Raw genomic sequence first — 21620 nt, 5'->3', positions numbered from 1 at the left:
CATCTGTCGGGGGTGCTTTGAATGCGATTTCCTGCTTCTTAGCAGGGGGTTGGACTGGATGGCCCATGAGGTCTCTTCCAACTCTACTATTCTATGATTCTATGATTCTATGAAATGCCATCTCTCCTAGGGCCTTGACGTAACTTCCCCAATTTGGCCTTTGGAATGTTTATGGCCCTAGAGAAGAAAGAGACCCACGAGGTTGGTCGCCATTCGGTCTTTCTGCTTGTTCCAGAGAGAGGACGCATTTTTGTCCCCTCTTGTAGTCAAGATGTAGCTATCTAGACCTTTGTTATTTTTATCCGTCTATGTGTATTAGATCAGATTAGATAAGCTAGTTAGCTCCAAACCTTTCTATCCATAAATGGATTTCTTTTTACCTCAATAAATGCTTTTAAACTTTGAAGCTGGCTTTGCGGTCCTTCGCCATCCTGAAGACAAAGGCTTTTCTAAACTCACACCGCATAAGCCTTGGAAGAAATGCTTCCATACACTATGCTATTTTAATGGGAATTTGCCTCATAAAGAGGGTGATTTGAGCTTAACGGCTCCTCAATTCCCAACAAAAAGTGCCTTCTTTCCAAGCTTCAGTGCAGATTATAAATGCTGTTCCTCCCCATACTTAGAGCAGTTGTTCTCCCTTCCTGGGGTGTCAATGGCTTTTTTGGTCATCACTCCCTGGAAGAAAGGGTGTCCCATCTCTCCTCCCCCCATTGCCTTACCTGGACAAGGGTTCAAGCCGCAGGCTTCCAGCTGGGTGGGAGGTCCCTCGCAGTAGTCGCCTCCTCCCTGCGGGGCCGGACTGTCGCAGGCCCTGGTCCGGCTCCGCATGCCACCCCCACAGCTGACCGTGCAGGGTGTCCATTGGCCCCATGACCCCCAGCCTCCACTCCCTGCAGAAGAAATGATAGTAAGGTAACAGTGAATCAACAGTCTAAATTATGAGTCCTCCAATAATCCACAGGTGAAAACAGAGAAATGCATGTGGAAAAATTATACTGGGGTGTGATCAAGACCAAGACTTTCCAGAGATACATAAACCCCACCTTCCTAGTTTCCAACAGCCCTCACACCTCTGAGGATGCCTGCCATAGATGTAAGCGAAACATTAGGAGAGGATGCTCTGGGACATGCCTGGAAAACTCACAGCAACCCAAATAAGAGGATTTCTTGGAATTGTCCCTACCAAACTGAAACAGTCAAAAGCCATGAGAGTGTTTTTCTGGAGAGTTTTTAGAGTCATGAACCTAGGAGGATTGTGCTCAAAAGGGCAGGGAATTTGGGATGTGAGTAACTTAGGGCCATATGACCCCAAAATCATGCAAACCTTATGAATAAGTTCCTGACAGTGGAGGAGACTTCCCAAGAAGAGAGTGAAACCTTTGAAACCGGTTGGATGTCTGCCTCTTCGGGATGCTTCAGCCATGAGCTCTGCGGAGTTTTGGGGCTGGAGGTCCCTCCCACCCCAAGAGCCAGGCCAAGAAGAAGGGGCAAGGAAGACGAAGGGCACCTACTGGCACAGGTCTGGAGGAGGCAGGGCCTGTCCTCCCGGTCGGGCCCCAAGCAGGGCAGCCCCATGCCGGAAGGGGCCGGGTCCGTGCAGAAGTGGTACCGGTTCTGGAGCCCCAAACCACAGGAAGCCGAGCACTCGCTCCAGGGGGTCCATTCTGACCAGTAGCCATTGACTGCCAAGGAAGGAAGGAAGGAAGGAAGGGAGGTAGGGAGGGAGGGAGGAAGGAAGGAAGGAAGGAGGTCAAATGACAGACTGTGCAGTTTGGGGACTGACAGACTGAGACATGAGGGCAGCGTTAAAGGCTTTCTCTGTCTAGTCTTTTTTGTAAGATGTTATTGGGGCTTGGTGAATCTCTTTTCTTTCAATTAGACACTAGAGACAGGAGATCCAAACTACAGCTTTATTTCTGATTGGAGCAAAACTGAGGGTGACCAATAAAGAAAAATTCGTGACACAAAGCTGAGATGTATTCCTTGCAACAATAAAAGTAAGTTTTCACTTTAAAAAAAACCTTACTAGTGTCTCCTGCGTATATTCTCTCCCGTTTCCTACTCATATATACAATAATGACGAAGACCCCACCTACACTGCTTTATAAAATCCAAATTAACGGCTTTGAAGTGCATTGTATTAGTATACAAAGCCATATAATCCAGTTCAAAGCAGGTAACCCTCCCACTGGCTATATATGCTATGGGGAGTGTGAGTGGGGCTACCAATTAAATGTGTCTAAATCTTTCTAGAAGATTCCAATCCTACTGTGCAAGCACAGAAAACACCATATGTGCGATTTCACAGAGACCACTATAAAGAACCAAATGTTCTACACAAAGTGCCCTCCTCCCCAAAGGAATGTGATGGCAGCTGCTCCCTCATGGAGTTGGAATCCTTACCATCTCCGCAGTCAGTCCGGGAGCAGTTGCCCAACTGGCCAGAGAGGCAGGAGCTGGAGGGGAGAAAGGCAGCTCTTGGTGAGGAGGGCTGGGGGAATGGAAAATGGAAGGGAAGTTGAGTGGCCCAACAGACAGTCCAGAGCACTGACCATTTCTCGCAGCCCTTGGGTACTACATCTCCTGGAGCGTAGAGCATCCCATCTATGGCACATGGACACTCCTCTTTTGGCACGCAGAGATTGTTCTATGGGAGAAGAAAAGCATGGGCACTGGAGGATTAGTCTTCTGAGGTTTGGACTAAAACCTGGAATGGATACACCACCCCAATGGGATGAGAGCCTCCTGCCCTATCCTGGCTGGGGGGCTCTGGGAGTTGTAGTCCAAAAGGGCACAAAGGCCGTGTTCTACACATCATCCTACTCATTACACACATTAGAGCAGTCATGAGCAAACCTGGGCCCTCCTTCCAGGTGTTTTGGACTTCAACCCCCACAGTTCCTAACAGCCTACCGACAGTTTTGAATTATGTGAGTTGAGGTCCAAAACACCTGGAGGTCTGAAGCTGGCCCATGTTTGCATTAGAGGAGCACAAGACCATCAGCGGCCACAAGTCCTGATGAAGACAGGTTTCTTGATTGACAGCAGGCATTGTGCCCTGTTATTTGAGTGATTGGGGGAGCTATTTTAGCCAGAGGCTGAACTCAGGGGGCAGTTGGTTCTCGCAGAAGTTGAGGCAGCAAGAGGAAATCTTTGCTCCCTGGCTTCAGGTAAGATTTGGCTATGATTTGGTCAATCTTAGGAGAGGTCTCTGCACTCACCATCAGGACAGTGCTATTGGGGCAGTAGCAGCCGGCACGGCAGGATCCGTTTGTGGCACCAGCACCCTCGGAGCTGAGCTCTGCACAGGAGGCAGGTCCCTCGGCACACTCCTTCCACGCCTTCCCCTCTGGGCAGATGCCTGGAGCCTCACCTGGTTGGAAGGAGGAAAGGGAAGGTGGGCAGGAGAGCAGGAGGGTCAGAGGCATTGCACTGCACCAAGAAGGTCCAGTATGGCCCCTTGGGGAGAGCCCTTCCCCACCCAGAGCCAGGCACAGCTTGGGAGGGAAGAGGCAAAGACTTGTGGGGTGAGGAACATTGTGTATGGAAAAACCATGGTAGAGGGCCCACCTGCGCAGGGCTGAAGGTTGCAGGTGGCAAACTGGATCCTGTGCAGGATGCTGGGGCTGGCCTTCGTCCGGTTCTGGTAGCCACCCCCACACGGCACGGAGCACTCCGACCAAGGGCCCCATTCCGCACCCAGTCCTGCATTGGGAGTGGAGGGAAAAGGAGGGAGAAGGGCTGAAATGTGTGGGGAAACCTCATCCCAAGGCCTCCAATGGTCCCAGAGATCTTCTCATCACCCTCAGACCAAGCTAGAAAAGCTGTCTTCCCGCTGGGTGAAATTGCAAGAGGTCTTTTATGCCTGGATATTTTTATTTTCTTTAGTCTGAAGGGACTTGTTGTTGTTGTTGATGATGATGATGATGATGATGGAGGGTTGTTGTATGTATTCCGGACTGTCTGGCCATGTTCTAGAAGTATTATCTCCTGACATTTCGCCCACATCTATGGCAGGCATCGTCAGAGGTTGTGAGGCATGGAGAAACTAGGTTATGTTGTTGTTGTTGTGAGACATTGTATAGTGCACGACATGCAATATTTTTATGCAAAGCCAAAAGTCAATACTTTGAGAGAGTATTGATTGAGAGAGAAAAGAAGAATATTCACATCAGTTGACAGTTATTTCAAAAGGGCTTCCCTGGCATGTCTTCCCAGTTTCATGATGTCTTTTACCCCCATCTCATATTCCTTATGCCCCTGGATTGCTCCCCATCTCCTGCCTCTGAGCCCAATGGGTGGATGGTTCTCTCAGTCCATCCCGTGCCCCACTCGTCTACCTTGGCACGGCTGGAGGCTGCAGAACTCGATCTCCACGTTGGATCCCTGGCAGGGCTGTCCCCCGGCGGAGGCAGGTGGGTCGGAGCTTGAGCGGAAGCGACGCCGGGTGCCCACATTGCAGCTACGGCTGCAGGAGCTCCAGGAGGTCCATGTGCTCCAGCCACAGCTGACTGCGAAGTTGGAGGGAGAAAGGGAGGAAGAGCAGATGATCTCTGAGGACCTCAACCCGGAAGAAGCAGCCCTCCATCCCCTTGTGATCCCCAGAGAACAGAAACCTAAATTATGGACCTTGGTTTACTCACTTGTTTTCCTAGCACAGGTATGGGCAAACTTCGGACCTCCCTCCAAGTTTTTTGGACTCCAGCTCTCACAATTCCTAACAGCCATTCATTTACGCTATTTATTTACTTATTTGCAGTATTTATACCCTACCCTTCTCACCCCAAAGGGGACTCAGGGCAGCTTACAGAGTACACACATAGGGCAAACATTTAATGCCGATTACACAATTAACAAGGACAGACAACACAAAACAGAGGTAAAGACAGTTTTCCCATCTTATTTCTGGTATGTTGGAGGCTGTGCTCAACTCCAGCCCCTGGGAGGAGGGGGTGGGGTGCTGTCACTCCACCGTCCATGCCAAGGAGCTTTCCTCCAATCAATGTCCTTAAGGGCGCCTTTATTACCTCCCCCCTAAAAGTGGTACCTAATTATCTTCTTGCAGTTCTGCTTTTGACCTGCTGGCTGGGCAGGTGAACCAGGGCTGACAGCAGGTGCTCCCCCCGACCCGGGCTTGAATTTCTGACCTTTCGATTGGTAGGGTTTTTCTACAGCACAGTGGTTCGGTCTGCAGTGCTAAGCCCGGCCCCTGTGCTAAGCCCGGCTATACTTATAGCCAGATAATGTGGCCATAAAAATCCCCAATCCCGTCCTTGGAACTGCCAGGATCTAGTCCCAGCTGGTACGGGAAAGGGCCAGTTTTCTCGGCAGAAGGCCCGGGCAACCATTTCTGACCATCAGGAACAGGTGAGCTGAGAATGGCATCTTGTGGGCCCTGGTTACCTGGGCAGGGATGTGAGGTGCATTCCATCTTGCCATCTACACAGGTGCTGGAAAGAAAGAACGAGAATATTCAGAACAGGTCCCCATGGGCTGCATTGGGGACATATCAAAGTACAAAGCCTGGAAAAGTTGCTTTTTTGGTAATGCGTTGTAATAGTGATATTGCCCAGGGATGAACCTCACCCTGTCCCCATACTGGGCGCTCCCTCCCCAAGTTTCTACGTCCGTCCATACCAGTTGTTGCAGGCGTCCAGTGGGAGGGTGCTGCCCGGTGGGAGGAGGTCCCCTTGGTGGAGGCAGGGGCAGAGTCCGGGGGGCAGGCAGGTCTCATTGTGGAGGAAGAGCCCCTCTGGGCAGGAGCAGCCCTCGCGGCAGGAAGAGGCGCACTCCACGCGGGGACCCCGGTCCAGGCACAGGCGCGGGCAGGCCCCTCCCCTCCGCCGGCACTCCTCCGCCGACACAAAGACCATGTTCCCCGGGCAGCGGGCTGTTTGGGGCAAAGGGTGGAGTAGGAAAGGTAAGCCTAGAAGCATCCCTATATGCCTATAGAGCAAACATGTGTTTTTATATGAATGTTTTAACGTAATTAATTTAAATTGAATTAAAATGTATTTTGAATTGTTTGATATATGTGTTTATATGGTAAGCAATGAAGCCCCGGTGGTGAAGTGCGTTAAAGCGCTGAACTGCTGAACTTGCAGACCGAAAGGTCCCAGGTTCAAACCCCGGGAGCGGAGTGAGCGCCCACTGTTAGCTCCAGCTTCTGCCAACCTAGCAGTTCGAAAACATACAAATTTGAGTAGATCAATAGGTACTGCTCTGGCAGGAAGGTAACGGCACTCCATGCAAAGCCACATGACCTTGGAGGTGTCTGCGGACAATGCCAGCTCTCCGGCTTAAAAATGGAGATGCATACCAACCCTCAGAGTCGGACACAACTAGACTTAATGTCAGGGGAAAACCTTTACCTTTACTTAGTCTCTTTGAGAAGGGAGCATCATAAAAATAAAGTTTATTATTATTATTATAAGGCTTCTCTCTGTCTTAAGAAAGCTGACACATAGACATGAAACATCAGGGATTCCACTAATAAAGTTAGGGAACTTTCTTTTGTCTATCTCCTCTTTTATCTGAGAGTTAATACTTTTAACAATAAAAGTACATTTTAACCCCTCTTTTGAAACCTTTTCCAGAGCGTCATTCTGTGTATTTTCTCTCTGGGTTTCTACTATAAACTTACTTATTTATTTATTTATTTATTTATTGCATCACTTCTACCCCACCTTTCTCACCCATCAGGGGGCTCTGGGCGGCTTACAATATAAACATAATCCATCAAGATTAAAAATTACAATAAAATTAAGAATATACATTAAAAATATACATAATTATACATTTAAATATACATTTAAGGCACTTTCCATGTCCAGGTGAGGTCTGTCAGTAGGTCATATATTCATATCTCATTTTTGCTGCTACTCATGCTCAAATGCCTGGTCCCATAACCACGTTTTTGTTCTCTTTCGGAAAGACAGGAGGGAGGAAGCCTGCCTGACTTCACTTATATAAAGCACTGTCTATGCTGCACTCTGCTCTGCTGCAGATACCGAATATTCCTGCGTGTAAGCCCTCCTTGTTGTGCTTACCTTTGCAGGGCTGGGTGTTGCAGTCCCTGGTCTGGACGAGGGGCCCCGCACACCCCGGTCCCCCGTAGGCAGGGTTGGAGCAGGAGCGGTTGCGGGTCTGGACTCCCGAGTCGCACGGGGTTGAACAGGCGGACCAGGCCGTCCAGGGGGTCCAGACACCTTCCACTGGAAAGAAGTGGGAAAAGAAGGGAAAAGGCCGGGTGGGAAAGAAGGCCCAGCATCTGGCTGAATGGGGAACACACAGCAGGGGTGTCGCAGGAGGGCATTTTTGCCCTGAAAAGATGTTGGACTTGTTAGACCACAAGCCATGGTTAGAGATCTTGATTTAAGGAGCAAACGTGCCAATGGCTTGGAGAAAGGAAACTAAGGGCCCTTCTACACTGCCCTATATCTCAGGATCTCATCTCAGATAATCTGCTTATCCCAGATTATATTATAGTAGAGAGTCATATAATCTAGTCCAAACAAAAAAACCTCGGATCAGATCCTGGGATGTAAGGATAGTGTAGAAGGGGCCCAAACTTTACTGTAGAATGACATTCTAAGAGGAGGAAGTTACTTGGGGAAGATCTGAGCTGAGGACTCATGGGAAGAGGTGGAGAAAACATCCCTAAAGAATATCAAGTTATACCACAGAGGGGTCAGGACAGATAGACAAACGAGGGAGGACACTTCAGGTCTCTCAAACAATCCAGCTCTATTGTTACTGTCCACAGTGAAGCACTCTTCATTCTTTAGTGCTAAGCGTTGTTGCATTCCTAACAGGACTAGATGGTCCTCTTCTTTGCATGATTCTGCATCAGGCATGGGCAAACTTTGGCCCTCCAGCTGTAAGGAATTGTGGGAGGTGAAGTTCAAAACATCTGGAGGAGGGAGCCAGGGCCGAAGCCAGAAAAATATTTCGGGAGGTGTTTTGAAAATTTCGGGGGGGGGGGGTTGAACCCCTGATCCACCCACCCCCCGGGTTCAGACCTGTCAATATCTGCTTGAGATAGTGCCTGGAGGGACTCTTAATTTTTTGCGTCTCATAGACTTAGCATGGGGATTCATGAGTAAAGCAGGTTTTTTTTTAACCTGAAAAATTTCGGGGGGGGGGGGGGTTGAACCCCCCTGGGAGGGACAAAGTTTGCCCATGCCTATAGCAAATGTTACCATGTGAAAATCTCCCAGCCCTCTGCCCTGAATTTGCAAAGAGTGGGCTCTGGTCTGGGGCAGGGCCTGAATCCCCCACACCTGCCTTCCCACAAGCCCTTGCCGTTCACCTGGGCACGGAGGGGTGTCGCAGGGCTCCTCCTGCACGGTCTCCCCGTCGCACCCGGAGTCAGCCTCCGCGGTGCCATTGCAGTGCCGGAACCGCTTTCTCACTCCCACTGTGTCCGGGGCGTAGAAGCAGGTCTTGGAGCAGGGAGACCAGGCGGTCCAGGCGGTCCAGAGTAACGCAACCTCTGCAAGGAGAGAGAGAGGTGTGGAGGACTTCAGGAAAAGGAGCTGGGAGAGATTAAAGAGGCAGCAAGTATCCCCATATTTGCATATACAGGGCTACTTTCTGGCCTGGGTGCTCAGTGACATTAAATATCACTTTATCTTTTGCAGGGAAATATTGTTCTTGTAGAAAAGGCTATTTTCTGTGCAGAAAAGGCTATTTTCTGTGCAGAAAAGGCTTTTTTCTGTGCAGAAAACGCTATTTTCTGTGCAGAAACACTATTTTCTGTGCAGAAATATGCACAATTTTTGTTCACTGGAAGTCTCAAGCTACAAATATTTTCAAAATACAAAGTTTTCCAGGTCTTTTTTCACCGCAAAAGGAAAATTTGCTAAAATTACTTGTGGCTTCCTTTGAGATGAAACTGAGCAGAGAATGATACCTGTGTGCAGAGGGGGCAATACTGAGCCAATTGGACCCAGGGCAGTCGGATCAGCTTAAGGGCTGCTGTCATGTTTGTTCAGCTAATAAATTCTATCCGGAGGCAGTAGTGGTCACAGTGCCAGTGGTGGGCGGGTGCTGTGACTCAGCCTTTGCCTTTGTGTGACTCTGATGAGGATTCTGGGTTATATGTGCCTAATGATGGGATTCAGGATGAACTTGAAGATGACTCTGATGCTGGGAATTATAGGAGTGTTCCTGCTGTGGGAAATGAAGAGCAGGGAGTTGTTCCCATGGGAAGAAATGATGTTGTTGTTTCTAATGACAGATTCCAGGTGCAGGAAGCAGAAAGGGAGGGTAGCTCTTTGCCTCTGCTTGATAACACTAACAAGCTCAGTGGCCTTGACTCTGAGGCTGCATCTCTCGATCTCGATCGGGCTACAAGACTGGAATTTAGAGGGTTGCGTAGAAGTCTTCGCATAGCTAATAAACGGGAGGTCAAAGGGCAAAGGAATGCCTTTATGTCATGCTTTTAAAACAGTCTGCTGAAAGAGAGATCTCTGTCAATGCAACTTCATCACTTGATCATGAAGCAAGTCTGCTTTTCTGTACCAAGTTTGCTTTCCTGTATTACCATGTGGATATATTCTGTTTGCTGGGGCTTTTGGCTTCTCTGAAAAGGACCTTGTTTCATGCTCTATGGACTCATTGCTTATAGCCTTGTTTTTGTGACTATTTTTTGGAACTGAACTTTTACCTTTTATGAACTAACTTTTGCCTATTTTCTAAATAAATGACAAAAGACTACTTTCTGTGTGTGGTTTGCTGTCTTTAGCAAGGTGAACACAGCAAGGTGTGACAGCGGGGTCCCTACCTGAGATGCAGGCGGTGTGACATTCGCGCACCTCCTGGGCATCCCCTTGGCACGGGGCTCCCCCATTGGCAGCTGCCGGGTTGGAGGGGGACCTGCAAGAGAAGCAGGGGGGGCTTAAGGAGATGGGAGGGGGTAGCAAGAGGATATGAAGGCCACACTCCCTGGGGGGTTCTGGGAACTATATAGTCAGCCTGGAAGTAACTTCTCCGAACTGCCCGATTCCTTACCGAAATCTCTGCTGCATCCCGATCCCACAGCTCCGACCGCAGGGGGTCCACGGAGACCAGGCAGACCATCCACAATTGAGGGGACAGGCCATGGAGTCACAGGACACCACACCCTCCAGGCAGACACTGCAGGCAGGAAAGGAGGGGAAGAAGGGAGGAGAGACGCAAAGCCAAGTGCTCACATGAAGTTTTCAGAACAATCATTAATGTATTGGGCATAAAACAGGCATCGGTAATCTTCAACCCATCAGGTGTTTTGGACTCCCACAATTCCAAACATCTGAAGGGCTGAAGTTTGCCCATGCCTGGCATAAAGTGCCCTTCAGGCTATGTGTCACACCCTAGACCTGAAGCCACCTATGACCAGAGCATCACACAAGAGTTTATTGTAACAACACACAAAAGATATATAGTAAAAAGCAGGGATAAGGAAATAAGATGTAGAATCCAAAACGTCAGCAATCAATCATCTCTTGTAAATCGAAAAGCAAGGCAGTTCAAGAATAGTCCAAAAATCCAAAAGCAGCTTAGGTCCATAAACAAAGCTTGAACAAGGCTACACAACAAAAACATGGATAAACTCCCAGAATATTTGAATCTCAAAACCAAGACAAGAACCAGGCGTGGCTGTAACTTGAATGCCACGTTGCCTGAACTGAAGAGCAGAGTGCCAGTTAGCTCCTAATAAACAGACATGAAAGCATTATGTCTCCCCTGGAATTTCTGCTTCCCACAAAGCCATGTTGATCAACGAAGCTGTCTATCTGCTTGAATTTGCAGGCAAGCCTCCTGGCTTAGGTCAATGTCACCAGGTGCGTTCCCATGAGAATTTCTCATCAATCATCTTCACTAGAGAGGATGATTCCAACTCCTGTGAGTGGCCTTGAGATTCAGAGGCAATTCCATTCTCAGGGCCTGCATCTATGCCAGTTGCTTTGCCTAAAACAGTTTCACTTTCTGGCTCTGCAGGAGAATGAATCCCAAGGCCTGCATCAGAATGGGAATGAATCCCAGGAAAGCCCACAATCCTGTCTGACTCTAAGTCATCAGTGAACCCATCAGCCCCTGACTGCTGTGACTGCTGCTGGGCTACAACACTATGTGTATCAGAAGCCTATGAAACATAACTGGATTTTGTGTCCACACACAGGCCCTGTCCCCACAGTGTCCCTTTTCTCACCACTGGCTGCAGTTGTCCCTCAGGAACATTTCTCCGGGGAGCCGCCGCTCGCGGTCAAAGAAGCAATGGCACTGGCTGACATTCACGCAGCCTCCGTCCTGCAGGAACAGCCCCGGGGGGCAGCGGCAGCCTGAAAAGGGGGGCAGGGGGCACAATTTAATACCATGGCTGTCTCCATATCCATTACCATGCCAAACCACAGTTTAATTCCATAGGAGGAAACTCCCAGGGACTCTCTCTGGCTGAGAATTGCCAAGGCCCCTCCTGATAATGCATTAACAGCAAATCCAAGGATTCCACAGGAGGTGGCCATAGCATTTCGAGTGGAATAACAGTGTTTTAACAGTATAGTGTGACAATTTCCTTTGAGATTTCTTTCCTCCGCTTTTTCTCTTTCCCATGCATTATTTATTTATTTATTTATTTATTTATTTACAGTGTTTATATTCCACCCTTCTCACCCCGAAGGGGACTCAGGGTGGGTTACAAAGAACATATATATGGCAAACATTCAATGCCATCATACAAACAACATACAATATAGACACACACAGATGCAATTTAACATTTCCAGCTTCATGAGGGTATGCTCGATTCCAGCCACAAGGGAAGCTGTTGCATCACTGTCCACTTGTGACACCAGGTACTGTACTTCCTCATTCCTTTCCACGTGCTGCTGGAAGTTTTATGGTGTTTTAAGTTAGTTAAATTAGCCTCCTGCATAAAGCATACCTAAATTTCCTAGTTGACAGATGCAACTGTCTTTCGGGCTGCTTAGGTAAACAGCTATTTAATGGTCGGGGGCCTAACCCGACCTGGGCTTCGAACTCATGACCTCTCAGTCAGTAGTGATTTATTGCAGCTGGTTACTAGCCAACTGCACCACAGCCCAGCCCAGGCATTGTCTGTCAATCATCCCAGATGTAAGTCTAGCTTAGATTAGCTGCCTGAGTTACCTTCCTATCTTGGAGTGTAACACGATTTTTGTTCCTGAGTTATCAATGTCATTCCCTAATTGGTTCCATCATAAAAACATGGAAAAGTTTTATTAAGCTGCAAAAAGTTTGATAGGGACACCTTGCAACACATTTTGCTCTAGTTTTCCAATTAATATCTCATCATTGATTCTCAACCAATTCATCATAGTTTCTGGCAACCACAAAAAACAACATTTCTGGAACATAACAACTACTTTCAAAGTAAGGATCACAGAATTAAACAGAAAATAACACTTTCAAACCAGGAACAGAACATATTTCAAATGTTGTTACATAGTGTGATAAAGGCACTGGTGTGTTTGCTCCTTAAATTCAGATCTCTGACTGCTACATGCCTCTAACATCCTTCTTGGCTGTCTATGGAGCCCTCAGAACAAATACCTCCTTCTAAATCACCACAGAATTAACATAATGCAAACAGGTGGACCCTGTGGCCCACTTCTGCTGCCAAGAGTGCTGGGCTCACCTTCCACGCAGCTGCTGTGACAGGGGGAAGCGGTGGCGCCCAGCTGCTGGCAGGTCTGTGGACAGGGCCCCACCAGGCCCCGCATGCAGTGCCCCACTTGCACAAAGACCATGTCCGGGCCACAGTCTGCGGAGAAAGAGCCAAGGCACAGATTCATGTACTGCAGCGGTGCATATGGAAGCATAAATGCTCTGGCATACCCAACACACTACTCTAAAGCTTTGAAGAAAAAATTAGGCAGACGTGTTTCTTCTAGGAAAGGAAATATATCTCTAAATGCAAAAGATTGTACAGCGATTGAAGTTTTGTTTAAACATGGTCTCCTGATATACTGAAATCCAGGAAACATATCCACTGACCAGGTTGCAAAAGATAGTGAAAGTCAAATATATACAAATGAGCAATACCTTCACTGTGCCGACTAAGAAGGCACAGAGTCTTTGGATCCCATGAAGATGCCAGTCACAGATGTAGGTGAAACGTCAGGAGAAAATGCTGCTAGAACACATTGGCCATACCGCCCAGAAACCACACAACACCCCAGTGATTCCAGCCGTGAAAGCCTTCGACAATAGAAGGCACAAAATACAGCTTTCAATCTCTCAAAGCTCCACTGGCTTTTTCATTGGGAGAAAATTTTAAAAACCATACAGGAAGAGAGAGAAAATGAGATATAAAAATGTAGTCATAGGTTTACTATAATTTAAGATGGTCTGCAGATATCCCAGTTAACACTTTTGTCTAATGAAGAAGCCAGTGGAGATTTGAAGGATCGCATGATGTACCTTTTCAGTTGGCCCAGTAAAGATATTGCTCCTTTGTGGATCTGGGACTTTTCTCACACCAAGGGAAATGGTGATGATCCTTCTTTACAGTCCAGAGTCCTGGTTACACTGTCCAGATCCACGTCTATCCTTCCACCACCATCACTGCCCTGTTTGCCAGGCCCCTGCCAGGCCCATTCTAGCCCCCAACTCACCACGGGCGTCTCCGCAGGGCTGCTGGTTGCAGCTCTCCATCTGCAGGGTGTCCCCCGGACAGGGCTGCCCCCCGTTCTTGGGTGGAGGGTCAGCGCAGGCCCTGGTGCGACTCCTCACTCCTCCCCGGCACTCGGCATCGCAGTTGGACCATTCGCCCCAGGAGGCCCAGCCGCCATTCACTGCACAGAACAAGGTAGATCCACACACAATGAGGACACTTTACGGCAGGCATGGTGTCACGAAAATATGATGTACAGATTTGATACTGATGAAGGTGTATTGGGAAAATATAATACTTGTATTGGAAACTATATATTGAATGTAATCATATTAGACATAGGAATAGGAAAATATGTAATCACCAGCAGATTGTGTGCATACAGCCCCAAAATACACTCTGCCTGGCAAATAACCGTCTCCCCATAAGCAGAGACCAAAGTTCACCCTAAGTGCCAGAAATATATGTTAAGTGTCAACAAGAATAGATAAGGTAATGAACAAAAGACAAATTAAGGCTTTTGGGATGTCAAGAGAAGACCTGGAGCCATTGTAGGAGTGCTAATGATTCTCTGACAAGCTAAGATAGGGGGGAATTCCTTAATTGATGGATCCCTGAGAGCCTAGATAGGAATTCCTTAGATAAGGCCTAATGGAGGTAATGAGACAAAGAGAGTTCCGGTTGCTGTAGAAAAAGACGTTTATTCTCAGTGACCAGAGAGAATAAAACAATAAGAAGGACCTTCTTTTGTAATCAGGAAAGCGAAGGTATAGAACAAATAAACACAGGTTCTTATATACTATTTTTGCTTTCATCTATTTACGTCATATAGGCATTATCCATCACCAATTAGTGTCAAAAAAGTCTTACTTTGCACTTTACTAAAATAGTATATAAGAACCTGTGTTTCTTTGTTCTATACCTTCGCTTTCTTGATTACAAGAGAAGGTCCTTCTTATTGTTTTATTCTCTCTGGCCACTGAGAATAAACGTCTTTTTCTACAGTAACCGGAACTCTCTTTGTCTCATTACCTCAAACCTTTGTCTGCCATTTCAATACATGTGGATTTGACAGATGTGAGTATGAATGAACTGTATAGAAAGAATGAATGAATGAGAGCTAATAATTTTGAAGACACCATTCATAAATATGAAGGCCTGCAATGACTAACAACCTGCTTGCTGAACTGTAGTTAAAAGTTCCTGAACTGTGATAAGAACCGTGACAGTGATAAGAGAAATGTTTACATCTGTTTATATCTGTCAACATTTGCTGACTTGATGAACTTTTGGGGAAAAACAACTTGTTTACATTAATCAGAGACAATGGCTCTTTAAAATTAAGGAATTGTTTACAATGTTAAGGAGGAAATCAACACAAGGCTCCTTGAGAATCAACACCAATCAAGAAGAGTCAACATCTGCCAGGAAACTGAGATGGAATCAACATGTTTCAGAATGGGAAAAGTCTATCAATAATTTACAACTTTGGGATAATATCAGCAGAAATATTGCTATATAAGAGACCTTCTAACATTCCAAAAATTGTTGCAGACCAGAAGAACCTGGCCTACCCATCATGCTCGGGAAAGATGGTGTATTCAGAGAGTGATAGATCTGCAATGGAAAGCAGAATTCTGGACACTTTGCCTCCTTTTCTTAAGGGAAGAGGAAGGAGTGTGCTTTGGACTCATGTTCTTTTGGGCGTTTTGGCAATTTGGCATTTTAGAAGTTTTGTGTATTGGCAGATTTGCAAGGAAGCAGTCTTCCCTAACACATGTTCTTCACGGAGGAAGAATGGAGAAATTGTGATGTATACGTAAGGATGAATGCATGTATATGTGTGTGAATGTAACTCCTCTTTGTCCATTTGTTAGCCAATGTAAGTGTAGGTTTGTGAATCCAATGTAGTTACATAGAATGCGTATGTCTGTACGTCTAATATCATTCTTTGTGCAAAAGTTCTGTAAAAAAAAGTTCTGCATCTACTGTTTTATAAAAGACATATTGCCTGCACCATTAGAAATAAGTTTTTGCCTTTTTGGACCTTCCCAGAGCCTCCTGTGTATTTCCTCTCCTGTTTCCTACTACAAGCTCATCTATAGCACTGGCTATGGTGCGGTCTGCTCTGCTGTAGATACCAAATATTTCTACAGCACCTTCAATCTAAGTGTTCGACAAGCCCAGGTAAAAGTGAGCAAGCCGTGTGCAAGGTCCTCCCAATCCAGGTAAGGGGGAGGAGGGTCTCTACCTGGGCAGGCCCGGAGGAAACACGAGCGGCTGTCGAATTCATCCCGGTCGCACTGGCCCCCAGGAAGGGCGTTGCGCAGCAAATCCCTCCGGCGGAAGGTCACCCCCAGGCCGCACGACCGGCTGCATTCGCTCCAAGAGTTCCAGGGAGACAGGAGGCAATCCACTGCCGAGGAGGAAGAGGCAGGCCTCAGTCTTGAATGCGACTAAAGAGGCACCCAACAACCCCAGGGAAACACACAAATGTCCCCATACGACATACCACAGTTGGCCTCATCAGACCCATCCAGACAGTCGTGCTGAAGGTCGCACCGCCGCTCCAGCGCCAGGCACTCCCCGCTGCGACAAGTGAACTGCTTGGGGGAGCAGGGGCTGGGGGGGCCCATTGGGAAGAGTGGGGCCGCGGTGGGGAGGGGGGATGCCGTTGGACCCCCTGCAGGGAAACACAGAAGAGGAGGGTCACTTCCTGGACTTGAGACAGTGGCAGGGCTGTCCCAAGACCTGTGTTGTCGAAGGCTTTCATGGCCGGGATCACAGGGTTGTTGTATGTCTTTCGGGCTGTGTGGCCATGTTCCAGAAGTATTCTCTCCTGACGTTTCGCCCACATCTATGGCAGGCATCCTCAGAGGTTGTGAGGCATGGATAAATTAGGCAAGGAAGGTAAATATATATCTGTGGAGAGTCCAGGGTGTGACAAGAGTCCTTTGTCAGTTGGAAGCCAGCCCTAATGTTTCAGTTAATCACCCTAATTAGCATTGGAAAGGTTTGTCTCTTGCCTGGGGGGCATCCTTTGTTCAGAGTCATTAGCCGTCCTTCTGGAACATAGCCACACAGCCCGAAAGACATACAACAACCCTGTCCCAAGACTGTTTGGCATCTGGTGGCTTCCATGTTAGATGGATAGTGAATCTTTGTTATGTTTTAGACCAAACTTTCAAGGAGCTACCCAAGACAGCAAAGTCAAGACCCAAATATTATCTACATTTTAGGCTGAAATCTAAAGCAAAATTATCACTCTGTTGATATGGCAATTGAGCAACTCTACTGGCTCCAGTCTTATTCAGCTGGCGATCAAGTCTTTCTCATGCCAACTCCGGCTATGGATAACTCCTCCACTCTGTGGGAATTTTCTCTCATGTCCCTGCATGGGAAGCTGGAGCTGATAAGACGGGAGCTCACCCTGCTCCCCAGATTCAAACCACCAACCTTTCGGTCTGCAGTCTTGCCAGCACAAGAGTTTAACCCATTGCAGGTGTCGAGGAAAGGCGCCTGGAGAGACTCACCACAATGCATCTCATCCGATCCATCCAAACAGTCTTCTTGCTCATCGCAGACAAAGGCAGCCTCTACACAGCCAAAGACCTCGCAGGAAAACTGCCCCTGAGTGCAAAGGATTCTAGGAAGGCCAGGGATGGAGGTCGGGGTTGGTCCTGGCAAAGGAAAACGACATGTGTGGATTGAGGGAAATCAGCGGAAAGAGTGGGAACCCATTCTGCATGGCAGAGGAGGAGGTCTTTCCAAGCCCCTCTCCCCACTTTGGCTGAAGATGGGAGGGAGGGAGAGGCCTTGGGCACATCCTCCCTCTACATCAGTTTGCCCAGATATCCCACAAATGTTTTCTCAGCAAAGTGTCCAAAATGTGGATGGCCTCTGAATGCAGACGCCCTTAAGGCAGGCATGGGTAAACCAGCTGTTAGGAATTGTTGAAGTCTAAAACAACTGGAGGGCCAACATCTGCCCATACCTGTCTTGAGAGCATATCAAGGCGATACACACGCCCCCTCCTCCAGAACTGAGCCCCCATCTTAACCACTATCGTCGGCCACGGACCTGTTGTTCCTGGATGGAAAGGGAAAGTGTGGCGCGCAGGGCCCCCCACTGTGCTTGGCTCAGAGCCCCAGAAGAAGCCCTGAGTCCCTGGAGGGACAGCAGAAGGGAGGGTCGTCTCCTGGGGTCCCGAGGTCTCCATCCCAAAAGCTGGAGTTATCCTTGGCCTCCCGGTTGGTGCTCTGGGGCTCCATGGCTCTGGTATCTCTGTGTGTCTTAGAGGCAGAGAGGCAGTCCCCGAATGACGGGCTGGTTCTGGCACTTGGCTGGTGACAGGGGAAATCGGCATGGCTGCTGCAGAAAATGAAAACAGAAGGGATTGTGGGTACCTGTGTCAAGGCTCCATATATGGACTTGGGTGCATTGAGTGGGGGGGGGGGGGGGGCACTGATGTTTGTGTAGATGGCATGGCCCTGCTGTTGCACTCCAAGGCTGGGATTCATCTCTGTAAACACACAATCCAGTCCATTAGTCTGTTCACCTGGACTTTCATTTTCATCCTCTGAGCTCAGTTCTGTCTCTGACCTTGCCTTTCTTGAATATGGCTTCTCTTGGACAGAGAGCTCTCATTCTCAGGGCTTAAAAATCTCTTGATTCTCCTGTTGATCTTGAGGCCCAGAATCCCCTGTGTTATCATCAAGCTACCTAACAGACCCAGAATCCCCAGTGAGATCAGGTACAGGCACAATCAAAGGCTGGACTACAGAACCTGCTCTGGTTCCCCACACTATAAGTTATTGACCCTACTCCTGGCAGGAAGGCGGAGGGCAAAACCTATAGCAAAGATCCAGCAAACAGAGCCAGCTAGAATCCCATGTCCCTCTCCCAAATCGCAGCCCAGACCCTCAACTCACTCCAAGGGCAGCCAAGGACTTCCATGCGCAAGGAAATGCTCCCCTGGTACTTTGAGGGGATGAGACGCAGGAAGCGGGTCAAGATGGCTGGGCTCAGGTCCTGCCGGACTAGAGAGGAACTGTCAGAGTTGCCCTCCAGGATCTAAGGAATGGGAGAGAGAGAGCCTTCGTAGTTAGATCCAGAGAAGGAACGGAACAAAGCCTGGAGTAGAGAAATGCTGTGATAGAGCTGTCTTCACGTATCAGAAGAAGAGCCCTGAAGTGCTTTAGAGTTCGGATGTTGGAATACCTTAATATGGAGATAGGACCTTGGAGATCTTGGAGATGGATCAAAAGGTAAATATAAAATTAATTTATATTTCAGATTGCAATAGCATAAAAGTAATTTTACAAAAGGTATTTTTAATTATTTTGTGCAAAGTTTGTGTGCACCGAACCATCAGAGAGCAAAGGTGACATTCCGTTGCTGGTGGTGAAAATGATCACAGCCACAGCAGATGATGGGATCAGAAGAGATAACGGGTACCTGCATCTAGACTCCAAATAAGTGAGCAGTTTTGGATTTTGGAGTATTCTGGATTTCAGAATTCTAGATAAGAAAAGTTCAATCTGTCTTGTGTTATTTCCAAGCTCAGGCCAGGCTTTAGCCCTGATTTGTGGGACTGAACCCAGCTCCCCCTTGAAGGACAGGAAGAGGGCGAAGAGGTCAGATGCTTGTGGCCTCTTCCAACTCTGCTATTCGATGGGGTTCTATGACTCAATACCTGCTCCTGGGAGGACTCTGCCTGGCCAAAGCCAGCCCTGGCATAGCTCCGGAAGTGGAGGCCATCGTAGCTGTAGGCCAAGCGGAAGCGGGAGACATATCCCTGGGGGGAGCCCTGGGTGACGACCGCAGTGACGAAGGTGGGCCGGAGGAAGTCCACCTGGAAGAAGGGCTCCGGGTCTGATGCATGAGGACTCCATCCAGGCTCCAGGTTCTGCCTGGGAGGGAAGGGAGGAGAAGTAAGATGGGCCCCGTTCACACTGGGGGTTGAAATAATGCTCAAACTAATTTTAAAAAAGTGGTCCAAAAATATTTGGATGAAATCCTGGGCTGATTATGATCCTTGCAGTTTAGAACTTATTTTGTGCAAAAGTTGCACGTGGTGTTTTTGCAGAGAAATATTCTGCACAGAAAATAATATTTCTGCACAGAATGAGTGAGCTAGAATTATAGAAACATAGAGTTGAAACTGACCACATGGGCCATCTAGTCCAACCCCCTGCCATTACAAAGATTTGTCACTGGGCCGGTCTTTCTAGAAGATTCTGAACTGACTGCGCAAGAAATACCATGTGTGCAATTTCACAGACACCACGATGAAGAAAAATCTATTTACACAAAAACGTTGCTAGTGATGGGAGATGTAGCAACTCTGTCACTCACAGCGAAGCCCTTTCCTAGCTTTTTGGTCCCATCTTCAAGCCAGTTTTCACTACACAACTCCCCTTGCATTCTTCCTCACACGATGACTCACTTTGCATTGAGCCCAACATTGAGGCGCCCAGCCTCTGGTGGGTTTCCATCCTGGAAGGAAGAGGCGCTCAACTGTTGGTGATGAAGACGGCCATCTTCTAGGCCGAGGGGCTCATGGCACAGACCTGGGGGGAATTCCAAAGAGTGAGGTGAGTCTGTGGCTCTTCCTTATCCCAGGCTTCCCTTGTTAAGGTCTCTTGGAGTGACCTCTCCAACAAGGCCATATTCATCTGACACTGAGAAGAGTCCCTTGTGAAACAGCCTGGCTCTAGATCTGGGAAAAGGTGGACCGCATCCTCTGGGTGAACCAGGGAATGGTGGGAAGTACCTGGTGGGGTGGGGCTGAAGTCCTCAGGAAATGGCCATCTGCTTGAGGTCACCTGGAAGGAAGGAGGAAAAAGTCTGTGTCACACTCCCTAGGCCTTTGCTGTGGCACCCAGTAGCTTCCATCCCAGTAGGGCAGTGAACCCACTACATGTGTAGCTGTGAGCTTTGAAGCAGATCTTCAAGCTCCTCGGCCCAATCCTTCAAAATAGATTCAGTACCTTGAGTAGCTTCTTCAAAGTGGAGACCAAAGCTGGAAGTCACCATTCATGATAATGGAGTTAGGCCCACCAGTTATCCCACCCCACCCAAAAAGAAAACTAGAGATGAAGGACCCCCTCCAGTTATGTTGCTTCTCCAAATAACTGGCTCATCTGAAAGTTCATCCGAAAGCACCTGGCCAGGGAGTCAGGTGAAGAAAAGATAGTGAGAGCTCAGCCTCTCCAGATGTATTGCCACATGCCAAGGCCCAACGCAACCATCCTTCCACTGCTGGGAGGGAGCTCTGCCTACCTGGCTCAAGGGATGCTCTGAAGGCTCCACTGAGGTCCAGGGGCTGGAAGAACAACAGCAAATGACTGAGCAAACAGGCACTCACAAAGACCCTGAAACTGGGGGAAGCAGTCTTAAAGCAGCAAAAGTCAGAGTTTAATACAGGCATGGGCAAGCTTTGACCTTCCTCCAGGTGTTTGGACTTCAACTCCCACAATTCCTGACAGCTGGTAGGCCGTTAGGAATTGTGGGAGTTGGAGTCCAAAACACCTGTAGGAGGTTAGAAGTTTTCCCATGCCTGGTTTAATAGGACAATAACTTTCTGAGTTCCATTTCACTGAGAGTTCATAAGAATGGGATTTCAGAGAAGAACTGAGGGTACATCTACATGGCAGAATAAATGCAGTTTAGAACCACTTTAGTTGCCAGGCTCAGTACGATGGGATCATGAAAGTTGTAATTTAGTGAGACACCAGTGCTCTTTGGCAGAAAAAGCTAAAAGCTCTGTAAAACTACAACCCCCATGATTCCATAGCATTGGACACTTAAGATGGGAGTCAAACTGCATTACTGTTACAGTGCAGATGCAGATCCTGGGTCACAGTGGTAGAATAATCTTCTTGTTTACAAATGCAAGAACTAGAATCTTTGCATCTCAATCTCAGAGATAAAGGTGGGATACAAATCCATAACGATAACAGCGACACCAACAACAACA

The 21620-nt window shown here is 48.0% G+C and overlaps 1 protein-coding gene across 1 annotated transcript in view; it reads right to left on the bottom strand.

Annotated features, from left to right (window-relative positions):
- sspo (SCO-spondin) overlaps positions 1-21620 on the bottom strand; it is a 118696-nt gene that overhangs the window by 46924 nt on the left and 50152 nt on the right. Inside the window, exons 46-70 of the mRNA XM_062957862.1 lie at positions 20924-20966; positions 20415-20466; positions 20088-20211; positions 19335-19551; positions 18571-18712; positions 17720-18010; positions 17173-17319; positions 16152-16322; positions 15891-16055; positions 13641-13820; positions 12662-12787; positions 11198-11327; positions 10018-10143; positions 9791-9882; positions 8315-8497; positions 7053-7217; positions 5641-5893; positions 5407-5453; positions 4344-4514; positions 3574-3708; positions 3225-3376; positions 2556-2650; positions 2407-2459; positions 1515-1685; positions 723-893 (exon numbers count right to left, since the gene is read on the bottom strand). Of these exons, the coding sequence (XP_062813932.1) occupies positions 723-893; positions 1515-1685; positions 2407-2459; positions 2556-2650; positions 3225-3376; positions 3574-3708; positions 4344-4514; positions 5407-5453; positions 5641-5893; positions 7053-7217; positions 8315-8497; positions 9791-9882; positions 10018-10143; positions 11198-11327; positions 12662-12787; positions 13641-13820; positions 15891-16055; positions 16152-16322; positions 17173-17319; positions 17720-18010; positions 18571-18712; positions 19335-19551; positions 20088-20211; positions 20415-20466; positions 20924-20966 (3602 nt within the window). The remainder of the gene's footprint in view (positions 1-722; positions 894-1514; positions 1686-2406; positions 2460-2555; positions 2651-3224; positions 3377-3573; positions 3709-4343; positions 4515-5406; positions 5454-5640; positions 5894-7052; positions 7218-8314; positions 8498-9790; positions 9883-10017; positions 10144-11197; positions 11328-12661; positions 12788-13640; positions 13821-15890; positions 16056-16151; positions 16323-17172; positions 17320-17719; positions 18011-18570; positions 18713-19334; positions 19552-20087; positions 20212-20414; positions 20467-20923; positions 20967-21620) is intronic.

The sequence above is a fragment of the Anolis carolinensis genome, chromosome 6 (assembly GCF_035594765.1).
Source record: "Anolis carolinensis isolate JA03-04 chromosome 6, rAnoCar3.1.pri, whole genome shotgun sequence".
Taxonomy (NCBI): Eukaryota; Metazoa; Chordata; class Lepidosauria; order Squamata; family Dactyloidae; genus Anolis; species Anolis carolinensis.
Note: the sequence above shows the minus strand (reverse complement) of the source record. Positions and strands in the feature narration are given on the sequence as shown.